At 43.3% G+C, this 14067-nt stretch overlaps 1 protein-coding gene across 4 annotated transcripts in view; it reads left to right on the top strand.

Annotated features, from left to right (window-relative positions):
• The window catches only part of COL4A6 (collagen type IV alpha 6 chain), a 195552-nt gene that overhangs the window by 140980 nt on the left and 40505 nt on the right, over positions 1-14067 (top strand). For 3 of the 4 annotated variants that reach the window (XM_034780561.1, XM_034780563.1, XM_034780559.1), the window contains exons 11-19: positions 1055-1090; positions 1403-1444; positions 2640-2732; positions 4466-4519; positions 7420-7479; positions 9994-10038; positions 11384-11437; positions 12703-12772; positions 13555-13668. In XM_034780561.1, the coding sequence (XP_034636452.1) occupies positions 1055-1090; positions 1403-1444; positions 2640-2732; positions 4466-4519; positions 7420-7479; positions 9994-10038; positions 11384-11437; positions 12703-12772; positions 13555-13668 (568 nt within the window). The remainder of the gene's footprint in view (positions 1-1054; positions 1091-1402; positions 1445-2639; positions 2733-4465; positions 4520-7419; positions 7480-9993; positions 10039-11383; positions 11438-12702; positions 12773-13554; positions 13669-14067) is intronic. The other variant, XM_034780562.1, reaches the window with a different exon arrangement.

The following is a 14067-nucleotide window of genomic DNA, read 5'->3' as shown; positions in this document are numbered from 1 at the left end:
CCATTTTCATGTCCCTGAAATTGTTTGTTTTGATTACCTTCGTAAAAATGGTGATTTAGCTATAAAAACCTGTATGGCTATTAAACCTAAGTGAAAATCATTGCCTTTGAAAATGTAATAAAAACAGGAAAGATTTCAAATTTGCAATAATAGGAAAGCTCCACTCACCCGCTTCATCCACCTTGGTGAACCCATTCCAGTGCAGACTCACTGCATGGAACCTAATATTGGGAACAACATATGTAGTTGGCCTTGTAAGTACAAACTGGACAAGACAGCATGACACAACACTCAAAATGGGAGGAGAGGAAGTTGAATCCACTGTAGAGCAAAACTGACCATGTTTATACAAGAAGGGATTGCAAATGGAGCAGCATCACTTTTAAATACAGAATATTTTTGAATTCAGAGTATATTGCAGGCACTAGAGTAAAACTTCTGCTCTTTGTATGGAGTATTGGTCAATAAGGTCCAATCCTGCAAACACATGCATGCTTGAATTTACTAATGTGAGTAGTTCCTACTCATGGTAGCAAAACTTTAAGCGTTTGAATGTTCAGGCCTAAATCCCCATGCAATATCCTGAAAAATCACCTTTGATAGGGATGCATTCAGGAGACTAGGATTTCAGTTTGGCTCATGTAAAAATGCAATAAACTGCACAACACCTGTCATTTTTTGAAATGAATACAATTTGGGGCCATAGATGCTGGAACTAGGGATGCTGGGGGTGCTACTGCACCCCCTGGCTTGAAGTGGTTTCCATCATATACAGGGTTTATAGTTTGGTTCGATGGCTCTATACAAATTGTTCCAGCACCCCTTTTTGGAGCTGTAGTTTTCTTCAAATTGTTCATTTTAATTTATCACAATGACAATGTGCTTTCCTGGCCATTAAAACCATTGAAGGTCAAAGCCCACTGATGTCAATGGGCTTGGGTCATCCTCAACTGAGCAGCACCCCAAAATTATGTTAAACACCCAGACTTTTTTACATAGTTTGCATCCAAGTTTAAGTTAAAATAAATAAAAACTTTATCGTGTTCATGTTTAGGGGCCAAAGGGTGCAATGGGGCCACCAGGACCAAAAGTGAGTACCTTCCCTTCATGTCTTCTTTTCATACCTGAGTCCTAAAGAGAGAAACTCCAGGTTTTTTGTGAGAGTTTATTATTTTTTATCATAGTTTCTTTTTTCATCCACTTAAATGTAAATATTTTATACCCTTGGATGAAAGATGCTAACCCAGGCCAGGATTTAGCAAGTACTTATTCATGTGATTAAGTCCCACTGAAGTCATATGCTTGAGTGTTTTGTTGAATTGTCACCCTAGGAGCTAATTTGTCATCATCGTCATCTTCTTCTTCTTTCTTTATTCATTAATTCTTACTGTTTTTTCCTCAGGGTAATATGGGATTAGGTTTCCAAGGAGAGAAAGGTGAAAAGGTAAGTGGAACTGATTCACTTCTGTAGAGAACTACAAAAATAGTTATCCATAGTCCTACATGTGCCCACTAGAAATCTCCCCTTCAGACATGAGTCCTCAGCTCTGGCATTGAGAAGTTCACTATGTGTTATTTGGCCCTGTGTTGGTAATTCTCACAAAGGGGATAAACAAACAGGAGGTGACCTCCCAAGAAGAATTTCTACTAGGACACTTACTACCATGGTCAAGAATTCAACCCAGATATATTTAGAAGACAAAATGGAGTCCGAATAGGAGGAGAGCTAAGATTGCAAAGGGAGTGGGGCTAGAGTTTGGGAAGCATTCCTACAGCTGGAAAGGCAGTGGCGGATAAAGAGGAGAATGAGAGAAAATTCTTCAATGCCCTGATCCCGCATGATGCTGAGCATCTCCTGCAAGGAAGGACTCCACTGAGAGATGATGGCCCTCAGCACCTGTCAGATCCTTATCCTTCGTTCCATTCCATTTCTTAATTTAAACCCTGTTAATTTAAACCCATTTAGCTTGGTGAATATAATGGGTCATATTCTGGACTGACATAAATTCTGTACAGGCCCATTGTCCTTGGTGGGATTTACCTGGCATGCACACAAGTGCAGAACTTGACCCGCTAGAGCCTCGCAGGGAGAGATTTTTCAAAAGTGCCCAGCATTGGCCTGACTCTGCTCCCATTGTGGCCAGTTTACCTCAATGGGACCAGAGTCAGGCCAACACTAAGTGCTCTTGAAAATCCCACTCTGCCCAGTTGTTGGGAAGTGTGGGGAGTGATTACGTGATTGGGCTTTTTCCTTCACTTCTCCTCACATCATCTGCTTCATGATGTTTTGTGTTTGTTACATCCCAGTCTTTCTAGTTGCCTTGCCTTTCTGTCATTCATTTTCATCTCTTCTGTATCTGGCTTTAGGGGTTTTCTTGTGTATTTTTCTGTTTGTTCGATAACTGACCTTTCTTTTTCTTACATGCTTTTTTACTTCACACTACTTTAATACAATGCATTTGTTCTTGTTAATTTGCAGTCTGACCTTTTGGCTTTCATGGCTAAGCTCCCACATCAGCCTTAGTACTTTATATTGTGCATGCAAGGCCTGAGTTGAGTGGCTTTCAGTGAATCATGGATCACTCACCTTAGATCTAAGATGTTCTGCTTACATTAATATCTTCCCCAATTGTCAACAGGGAGATGTCGGGCCAACTGGCCCTGCAGGTCCACCACCATCCACTGGGATACTAGAGTTCATGGGATTTCCAAAAGGGAAACCAGGAGTAAAGGTTTGTAAACTCAACTCTACTGGAAACAATGCTGAATTTTTCCTTTCCTTGATGCTAAGGCTGAGTGAAGCAGCTAGACAATCCTGGGGCTATTCAAATCCTGCATGGATGGTTCCCAAAGGTGTTTGCAGACTGAACCTTGTGACTTGGTTTGTGAGAGGATAAGAAATGAACTTGTCCCTGCAGGTTCACTTAGAGGGTCAAAATATGGCAGTGAGGGGGGAACATTTCCCTCTTCTTGCCCACACACCTGGGCTTTCTCTCTCATTTCAGCCATCTCCAACCTCAGAAAGATTCTTCAAATAGAAATAATTCTCTGTGTAAAGGAATACCTCTGCATCAAAACAAGCAGCAGCCCATTTTCCAAACACTGGGCCTAATCTGATGCTCATTAAAGTGAATGGAGATACTTCCAGTGACTTCAGTGGACAAGGGTGCAGACCCAGCTTTGACAATATTTGTAGCATTTTTTTCAGTAATTGGCTACGTTTGCTCAGAGTTGAGACACATGTTGTGGGAAATATACTATTCAACTTCTGTTCCCTTGGGAAAGGCAAAGATTAGCAACTTGTCTTGCCCTCCTGTGATCGTTTTGGATTGTAAAACATGGGTTGTTTGCCTGGCGTAAAAATGAAATTTGGTGATTATATCTCAGTTTTTGTTGTTGTTTAAAGCCACCTGTTACACAGTCCAAGCTAGCTGTGCTGTATGTTTCTGCAGCTCTACGAATGATTAACTGAGCTAGGATCTAGTTTTGCAGGTGAATAAGGACTGATCAGTACTTTTCTGCACTACTTTTTAAACTGACTTAAATCTTTTTGAACTGAAATCTCCTGACACTTGGTTCAGTTCATTACGGTGGATGAGAGAATCCAAGCCTCCCAGAAAGAGGAATCTTAAGCCTACCTAAGTTCTAAATCTTAAAAAATGAATGCACAAAATTAAGATCTATAGCTCATTTCTGCTGGATCTGTGAACTGTGAAACTGCATTAACCCAAGCAGAAAACCTAATCCTCTTAGAAAAATAAATAAGGAAGAGTGAAGCTGTAGCTCTTTTGTTGTTGTTGTGCTGCACGTTGGTCAAAAATAATCAGATTCATGTGCTTGATTGTACTATCCCAGACAATTATTGAGATATATATTTAGCGCATCAGTATTTCTATAAATATAATAAGGAGCTGGGATAAATCCTGCAGTCCCTACTCCAGCTTAACTTCCAAGGACTGAGTGAGGGCTGCAGTTTTTGGGCCCTAGATAGTCTCATTTGGGGCCTCATTCTGATCTCACTTCTAACTATATATCAGGAGAAACTCCTTGTAGTCGGTGCGAGTTCGCTGGGGTGAGCTCAGACCCAGACCTTCCTGTTGGATTTCTCTGCCTCATTGTTGGTTGTGTGACAGTAAGCATAATTGTAAAGATGTATGTTTGTAAGGCTTGATCCTGCCCAAGCTGATCACCTCCCAGGAGGTGCTGTGCACACTCAACTGCTATCAACTTCCATGATAAATGAGGGTGCTGAGCATTTTGCAGCATTGGCCGCTGGGCTTGGAGTTTTCCTTCCAGCTATGGGCCTCCATCTTATGAAATCATCTGACTGAGGAGATGAGGGTGCACTGGGTGACTGTAGATTGTCCATCTCAATGTGCACTTTCAGTGAGCAGGACAAGCCTCTTTTTTTCATCTCATCCCTTTAATGACTCATTCACAGTGTCTGTCCTTTCCTTGTTGGCAGGGTGAGCCGGGCCCTAAAGGATTCCCTGGGAGTAAAGGATTCCCTGGCCCTCTGGTAAGGCTGATTTTTAAAAAATATTCAATGTTAATAGGTGCTAGGTGCCTTGGTGCATTTGAAAATCCCACTGGTTGCCGATTTGTATCTTTAGGCCCCTCCAAATCTTTGAAAATCTGGTTGTAATGCCTGTGGGTTTTGTCCCTCGAGTGGAAATGTATCTGGGGGCTCTTTCTTACACAGATATTGAGACAGTGGTGCTCTTGTGCAACGGATATTAGAGTCACTGAAATGCTTTAATTTCGTACACTGGATCTGCAGTTTGCAGAGGCACTGAAGATAAAGTCATCACAGCCCTTCACGTGGCCACTAGATGGCACCATCTCTTAACATTCCTTTGCTGTTACAATACACTAAAAACGCTACTTTCCTCTAATGCTACTTAAACATAGCTTTTCTTTATTTAGTTTTAAAGTTACAATGCACTGAGCTTTAATACTCAGTAACTCCATGCTTTGTAACAGCCCCCGTGTCATGCATGAAGAATAACAACAGCTTTCCTCTTTATCAGGAGGTTGGGAGGTTGTTTTCCCCAACCTCAGCCTTTTGTAAACACAGTATCTTTAGTAAAATTGAAGGGACAAATATTTTGTGAAGCTTCTGAAGCATAGAGTAAATTGTTTACAGATCGCTTCAATATATATATCGATAGAGCTGTGTGTAAAGAAAATTTGTACTGGCATCTGTTATTCTAAACACAGGTTTTTTTATTAGGCTTCTTAAATACAGGGCTTAAATTCAGCTGGAGCCATCCGGAGCAGAGCTCTGGTAAATATTTTCAAACCCATAGGAGCCTCAGCGCACCCCGCGGGGCAGAAGCCCCAAGATCCCTTGCCCCACAGCTGTTGCCTGGAAGGGTATGGGGGGCTCCAGGAAATAATCTCTGAGAATTTAAGCCCTGCTTGGACATATTCCATTTCCCTAGTTAAGGGAGGGAGAGAGAGAGAGAGAGAGAGAGTGTGTGTGTGTGTTTATCTTGAGTAGTCCTGTCTGAGTCAATGGGACTGCTCCTGTGTGAAAAGTAAAGCATGTGCAAAAGTGTTTGCAGGATTGAAGCCTGAGAAGTTCTTAGTCACTGCAGCTCTCACTGAAATCAAGGCTTGCCACAGCCCTGGATTTGATCCCTATTTTGGGGGGGGGGGGGGGGGGGGGGGGGGAAAGGAGGAAGAGAAGGGGAGTCCTTAAATCTGTTTTCAAGTGTTGAATGTGAAACTGCTGTGTCATTCCTTTTTACACTGTAAAAGGACAAAGGGGCTCTCTGATTCCTGCACTGAACTGTTGTTTGTCAAATTTCAACCAGCTTTTTACATCTAAGAAATAGATTTGAATCTACTTTTTAATGGCGGAGGTGATACTGAATTGCAGTCAGAAGATTCTGCTGTTATAGTTTATAGAGTTGGGTTTTTTCTATTGAGAGGCAGCATAGTCCAATGCACAGTTTGCTAGATTGGGAGTTTGGAGACAAATTCAGTTCCCAATTTTGCCACTAATTTGTGTGACTTTGTGATCTTTAAATTCTCTATGCCTTAGTCTCCTCATCTGTAATTAAAGTTAATGATATTTACCCAGGTTCCTAAAGTGTGTTGAGATTCACAAAGTAGAAGTGCTGTGTGAATGTCAAGTAACATGTTATGATTCATTAAGTTATTGTATTGCTGTACCTTCTGTTCATGGAATTATTGATGCAGTATCATTGCAGACTTCTTCTCCTTGAGTAAGTCAGTGGGCAGCATTTAACATGGCACTCAGATGATTGCTAATGATCTCTCCTGGCACAGGACCCAGGGAGTAGAAGATGCACCATGGACTCACAGTGCTTCCATTGTGCCTTAAGGTTATAAGTAGGTAGGATTGGTCTGTAAAACTTCAACAGAACAGTTCTCCGTCGGAGAATGCAGTTTTGTTGAAATGCTTCATGGACTTGTGTCGATTTACCTGAAATTCCATTTTGGGGGGGGGGGGGGAGGGGGGGGGGAGGGAAGAGTTCTGACAATCTCAAAACATCCTGCTTGGACTTTTAAAAAACAAAACGTCATTTTTTCCTTCTCTCTGTTTCAGAATGTATTTCTTTTGTTTAAAAAAAATCAAAATATTGTGATTGTTCCAAAATTAAACATTTTTTTGGAACTTTCTTTTGCAGAGAATTTTGACATTTTTAGGTTTTGTTCCTAAATGGAAAAAAAATCAGATTTCAAGATATCTAAATCCTCCTGTGACACAGCGCTGAGCAACAGCTGCTGAGCCAGCCCTTTGGTCCCTGCAGCTCTAATTAATTACTTCAGAGCAAACCTCATTAGGAAGAGCTAATTGACAGGCCGAAGAGAACTAAGAGACTAATTAGACCGGGAGGCAGATAATACAAAAGGCACAGGAAGGAAGTAGGATGGGAGGAAGCAGATAGAAAGTGGGGGAGAGAGATTACTCTTTCTTGTTTGCCTCTGGAGCTGAGGGCTCCCTAGGTCAATAGGTTTAAGACTGTCTAGTGTACAAAGGTGGGGGGGAAACTATTGTAAATAAACTGCATGGGGTGTTTTACCAGAAAAAGGTCTCTGAGCTGTTTGTGGACTTGAGAAGAGGCAGGAGCGAGCAGGGCCTTACTACATCTGCACAAAATGGAATTTCTGTTTTTCCATCCAGGTCTAATTAAGGGAAAGGGGCCCAGGTGGCAGCAGGAAAACACATGACTCCATTGCAACCAGGGTGCTTGCACATACTGCCAGCTGTCTGTGAGGAAGGGTTTTTTCTGGGGCTAGGAGGCCCAGTAGAGTGTCAACTCAACCTTGCTTCTCTTGTATATGTTTGTAGAGAGTTGATACACTCACCTCACCTGGGGGCTGCACGGCATTTGTCTCCAGATAGATCTGGGAGTTAACATATGTGACTTTGGCTTTTTCCCACAGGGCTTTGGGGGTATTGGCGAAAAAGGAGAAAAGGGGATCCCTGGCTTACCAGGTGGCAGGGTAGGTAACTTTACTGTGGCCTTAAATCCCTGTTCTTGACAAGAGACGTACAGACGGGAATGTTCAACTTGTTTGTAAAGTGTCTTTATTTGTATTATCATAGTGCCGCGGAGTCCTAGTCATGGACCAGGCCCTCGCTGTGCTAGGCACTGTGCAAACACAGAACAAAAAGATGGTACCTGCCCCAAGAGCTTCCAATCTAAGTGTCAGGCACAAGACAACAGATGGGTACAGAGGGATAGGTTGGAGGGTTCAAGGAAACAGTGAGACAATATTGGTCAGTCACCAGCAGCCTAACCATTGTCAAGTTTTTCCACAAGTGTCACACAGCAAAGGAGAATTTTGAGGAGGGATTTGGAGGAGGATGGTGAGGTAGGTATTGTGGATGTTATGAGGCGCACCTCCCAAACATGGGGGAAAGCATGAAGGTGCTTGTTTGAAAACATAACAGATGAACAATGGAGGCTGGTGACACAGGCTGATCGGAGACAAGAGTTGACATCTAGACAGCAAATGAGAGATGGCTGGTAGGGTAGGGATACGCTATGAAGGGCCTTGGAGGTGACAAGTAGCTTACGCTAGATGCGGTAAAGAAGATGGGGGCGATGGAAGGATGCAAAGAGAGGGATGGCATGGCCCAGGTGACAGGCTGGGAAAATTATCTTTGCAACAGCATTCCGAATGGACGTGAGCAGATACTGCTACTTGGCCATTCTTATTCTATAGTCCCACCAGTTTTCAACTCATTGCAAACCCCATTCCCCTACTTTGCGTATCTGCTCATTTATACTTCCAAATGTACATTCAGCTTGACTCTTGAGAACGTGCTCAATCCTCACAAATTCCATCGCCGGAGCTTTCATCCGTGCTGTAGTCATCTGGGACTCTAACTACAGCAGTTTCCTCCTCGGCCTGACAAATGACTGACCTTTGAGATCCATTCACAAGCAGAAGAATAGGGCAACTGATATTCACAATGAACAGCTCTGTGACCTCCAGTGCTGAGCACCTCCTGTGAGGTTTCGTATCCTCAGTTTCAATGGAAGTTAGTCAGAGTTGAGGGGACTCTGCTGGCAGGATAAGGCCCTTGGGGTTCCTTTTCTCATCTGGGCAAGTTTGGGTGCCTTTGCTCCATAGATGTGACCACAGCAGTAGCTCAACATAAGAAATGTCATGAGAAAGAAAAATCCACATGCCTCCTTTCTCTTTGATTTTAAATTTTAACAATCCCACATTCCTGTTTTCTCCAGTATCCATTGTTTTTCTTCTCCTAAGAACATAAGCACCAAACACACTGTATATTTGGAGTCCCTCTCATACAGGACTCTTTACTCACTAGTCTTCTTTTATGCAGGCATTGATATTTGAACCCATAGTGTTTTTGCACCTGCAGTTTAGGTCACTTGGATTTGCACCCTCCCATGGATTTAAAAACTGGCTAACTGATAGGTCTCAAAATCTAATCTCTGTATATCAGTCTGTGTTGGAGATGTGGTTAGCCACCCGGCCAAGTCACAAACGGAGCTCTTCTGGAGTAGCAAGAGTCCAAACTAATAAATTCCAACAAACAAACAAAAGGTGGTTCTGCCCTTTGGGGCTTCTGTTAAGTCTGCTCTCTGGGCCCTGTTTCCAGACCCTTTCTGGGTTACCTTTAAGAGTCTTTCTGGCACTGGTATAGAGCACTTGGCCCCAGGCTGCTTTCCCTGGTGTACCATTCTCAGACCCTGGCTCAGAGCCTTCCACAAATGCCTGTCCTTTCCCCATGGTTCCTCTCTACATGACCCTCCTTACTCCCACCTCCTTAGGCTGGGAAGCAGCTAATTAATTATGGCATAGGTGTGGTTGGCCTTCTCTCCTCTTAAAGGGGCCAATTACCTGTGACCATGTCCCTTAGTGTGAGAAGTGCTGTTGGTTTGAGAATATATATAATATCAAACATGGTACTGCCAAGAGGACCTGCCCGCTCCCAGTCATGTGACAGTCACACAGCCATCCTTCAGACTACCATGAACAGCCTGCAGAGATGTGCTTTTCACATACAACATGAAGACCAAAAGGATTCTGCTGCTTTTTGTCCTTCAAAAGTTTGAAATTATTTTTCAAGATAAAAATGACCCATCTCTTAGTTTTACAACGTGAAAGTCGACACCAAGTTTTCAGTAAGTTAAGGAACCAGGACTGATTTTGTTTATAAGCACTTCAACTGTGCTAAATATGACAATGGTTACACAAGATGAGACAATTTTTGGCCTTCATACTATTGATTTCTTCCAAAAATGGCTTTTGATACTCAAGTTATTTAGGGTGAAATCCTGACCCTATTAACGCCAATGGCTTTGCCATTGACTTCAGTGGGGCCAGGGTTTCACCTTTAGATGTTAAGTTCTTAGGAGCAGGATTCATATATTTGTGTGTGATCGTACAGTACCTAGCATAATGGGACCTAAACCCGGTTGTGACTTTTGAGTATGAAAGAAAGATAAAGGTTAAATAACACGTATTTTGCTATTTTAGGGATTTCTGGGATTGGATGGATCTGATGGGATTCCAGGGAAAAAGGTACCAGGCTTGTTTAATTTTGGAAATACTTTTAATGTCTCGAGAAGTCATCTGAGTGCCTAAGGTCTTCTCATATTATCCAATCTCCTGTCCTCCTTAATGGGCTCCACGTCAATGTCCCAGAAGGACATTGAGAGTTGGCCAGAAGAATGTCTGAAAACCAATGTAAGATTTTCTCTCCCTAACCATTTTCCCCACCAGAGGCTTAGAAAGTATCCGCCACAGAGATTTGAAACTGTACACTCCCTCCCGGTGTAACCAACGCTCTTACTTTTCAGGGCCATCTGTCACATAGTGTCCTGCACACTGGTGCAAAGGGTCAGTGCATTAAGTATCTGAAAGGCTGCGATGGCCTGTGTACCCTCAGTTGTACCAGTGCCATGTGATCACAGAACAGCTATCAGAGCCATTTTTCACCAGCTTACATGTAGGCACTGAACCCTCGAAGATGTTGGCAGGTCCTTGTGGGATGGGGCAGGTGTAGGTTGGATCCTCACTGCTTTCTGGTCTAGCCCTGTTTTCACAGATACTGTATGTGAGAGTATTTCCCAGAACACTTTAAAGTGAATGGTCATGAGATAGAAATGAGTCTTGAGCAGCGGGATTCTGAACCGTGCTGTTTATGAGGTGGTCTGTGGCTATCCAGGAATTCAGGATCACAGGCTGGGATAGAACCCAACAGACGTCTCTCTATGAGAATTCCCTTTAAATGCAGCCAACGCTCAGCTTATGACCTACATTGGAGCAGGTTTGATAGTCACTCCAGTAGAGGGCAGTAGTGCACTTGCACACTAGTCGTGCATCATAAGGCCAAAGGGAATTTTGGTGGCTCTGTATCAGCAGCGGAGTCCTCTGAACCATACACAGTATTACCACACACTACTGGGAAATGGTTAGTCAGTGAGATAAGACTTACCTGGTTTAGTGCAGGTGACTTGGGGGAGAAGAGGAGGCAGGAGAGAGAAATTAAATACTGGCCACAGTTTGACGAATGCCCTTTCCCTCACCAACAGTCTCAGAAATTCTGTCAGAACCCTGAGGATGACATCCTGATTTTCACTACTTCCCGTTCCACCCCATCACCGCTCCCACCCTTCTAGCTGAGTAGGCCAAGAAAAGTGTCTTTTGGAACCCCAATATGTTGCTCAGTAAGAGGGCGTTGAGACAGGGCCGCTGCCGACTTTTTCTTCCCATGGGCCAATCTTACTGCTCCTGCAGACTTCCTGCAGGACAAGCGACTGGGACTAAGATTCAAACACAGGTATTGGAGAGCACTAAAACGAGGCCTGCACAGGCCCTCCTTTCTTGTTTCATAAGCTAATGTTGTTGTGTGTTTGTTTTACAGGGTCACGTTGGTTTCTCTGGTTTTCCTGGGCTGGATGGAGTGCAAGGAATGAAGGTAACTTCTCCAATGGGAACATTAAAGCGCTGCTCCTATTACAAAATTTGTCGTTACTCCAGTCAAATCTCTTTCTTACTTCTGTATCATTGTGATGTTTTCTTTAATGTCAGTTTTCCATCTGCTTCATTGTCAGGGTAACTAAATTGGTGGTTATGGTTTTCTGGTGAACCCTCATATATTTTAAGTGAGTTGTCCTGATAATACTACGTTTTGTGTGTGATAGCTGTATGCTTCCTTGCTGGAGAGAAATGGGAGTACAGTCCCTTCTATATCCTTCAATCTACCCCAGTGAATCTTCGCTACGAAAGGAGTAGAGATACTGGTCTACTCTCAGAGCACTATTGCTGGAAGAGCCAACAAAACATTTCATCAGCAGACACCATCAGGGTGCTAGTGATGAGATGCAGGGTGACATTACCAACTCTTGCTTATTTTAGTTGGGTGAAGTCAGGTGTGGCTGGAGGCTGTCATGCCTCACAAAGCTCAAGTTACTGAACTTCAGGGCTGAAGGGCCTGTAGATAATGACGGTTATGGGTGCTTTAGACATGCATGTATTAATAACAACTCACCTGGGCTTTTACCAAGGGGTAGTACAGAACGGGGTGAGCAGAGATGATGAACCTGATATTGGTCTATATGTTGGTTTGATAAATGATGTTTTGTGAACATGGTACAAGGATGCCAATGCTCTCTCCTGAGCTAGCAAAATGCAGGCAGGTAAGGGATAAAAGCACCTTTCCGTGGACAGCCGTTAGTTTCGTCAGACAAGTGGTGTATAACCTTGGCTACATTGGCGCTGTACAGCACTGCAACTTGCTGCACTCATGGGTGTGAAAACGCCCCCCCCTGAGCGCAGCGAGTGCAGCGCGGTAAAGCGCCAGTGTAATCAGCGCCTGCAGTGCTGCACGCTCGTTCGCAGCGCTGCAAGCTATTCCCCTCGGAGAGGTGGAGTACTTGCAGCGCTGCGAGAGAGCTCTCGCAGCGCTGGCGGCGCGACTACACTCGCGCTTCACAGCGCTGCCGCAGCAGCACTGTGAATTGCCAAGTATAGCCAAGGCCTTCGTCATGAATGCAGAGATCATTAGGAAGAACAGAAGAGCAAAGGGAATAATTCATTAAAAAAGGAATCCTTATTACATCAAGGAACTACTATTAACTTCGCCACCAAGGCAGATCCCGGCATAGTAACAGGCACTCTTTCTTCCCTGCTTTCTGGTCTTTAAAGAACTTGAAAACAATTTGAATCTGTTTAAATTTACAGGGTGAATTAGGTGAAATGGGTCCTCCAGGCCCTCTTATTTCTCTTGATAGAGAAGACGGACTGGTCTCAGGTAACTCTTTAGATTTTGTTTTGCAAAGTAATTTTAAATGCACCTATCTTATCTGCTCTATGTCCTTATTTTTTTATGTTAATACAAATTTTCTTATCAACTCACCAGCACTGTTCAGTGGGCCAAATTCATCCCTGTTGTAATTACATTGACTTAGTGGTATTACTACAGGGATAAATTTGGCCCAGTGTGTGCAGCTTCAGAGTTTGCTGTATATCTGCAACTCTCCCAATTAAATGCAATGCTATCTGAATACAGGCAGAGTGATATGTTTAGAGCATGAGTGATTGACTGTGTTAGCATCATCCTGTATATCTGGAGCCCAGAAAAATATACACCACCTGTAGGCTTATTTCTTTGTAGCAATGCTATTAAGAGAAAACTCCCCCTTTTCTCTCTTGCAAATAAATAAATTGAATGCCTCTTTAGTATTCTCACTCATTCACTGTTGCTGGATATTACTGAGGAGAATAGTGTAGTAAATTCCAGGACTGAATAAGCCATGGGTGGAAACAACATCTGCAGCTCCATTGGTGAGAGCAGAAATTACACAGTCTAGTTTCTGCATATAGTGCTGTGGGGCATAAGATGATCACCAGTTGGTGCCAGGGAGAAATTTCTGCCTAGTGTTACTGCATTGGGTGAATAAGTACATTAAAAAGTGGTCTGCACCTTTTGCTAGCACAGAGCAACGGCCAATGTGGGAGACAGGGGAGCGGACTACATGGACTCTTTCTGCAAGGTCATTCTTGAGTTTTTCTACTTTTAATATTTTTGTCCAGTAGGTGTGCCAGGAGATCCCGGGACTCCAGGGACTCCAGGCCCTCGAGGAGATGAAGGAATTGCCGGTTTACCAGGCCTTCCTGGCACCCCAGGTCTCTCAGCTCTTGTTCAAGGTAAAACATCTGCTAATATGAGTTCCAAGTAAGCTGCTAGCATGCTGTTTGTCCATGTTTGTAGCTGTCTTTGCTTGTGTATCGACACAATTAATTGAACAGCTGTTGATTCACTTATTAATGGAGGTGCTGAAATCCCCACTTCAGGATTGTAGCATGCGTAACTTCACTTAAGCAGCCTTGGCGATACACTCTGCCAAGCGCAATAGCTAGAATATTGTAACCTGTGTGAGGAATAGTATTTTATGTGAAAACAATTTAATTCAGAGATAGAGACAGAAAACCTGGGAGAACCAATATCTAGCTTTTCTCTCATTTGCCATGCAAGACACAGAGGGTTTAATTCGATGCCCTGGGAAGTCATTGGCATTGACTTAAGTGGGAGCAGGCTCAAGCCCA

The sequence above is a fragment of the Trachemys scripta genome, chromosome 9 (genome assembly GCF_013100865.1).
Source record: "Trachemys scripta elegans isolate TJP31775 chromosome 9, CAS_Tse_1.0, whole genome shotgun sequence".
Lineage (NCBI taxonomy): Eukaryota > Metazoa > Chordata > Testudines > Emydidae > Trachemys > Trachemys scripta.
This window is presented reverse-complemented; position numbering and strand designations above follow the sequence as displayed.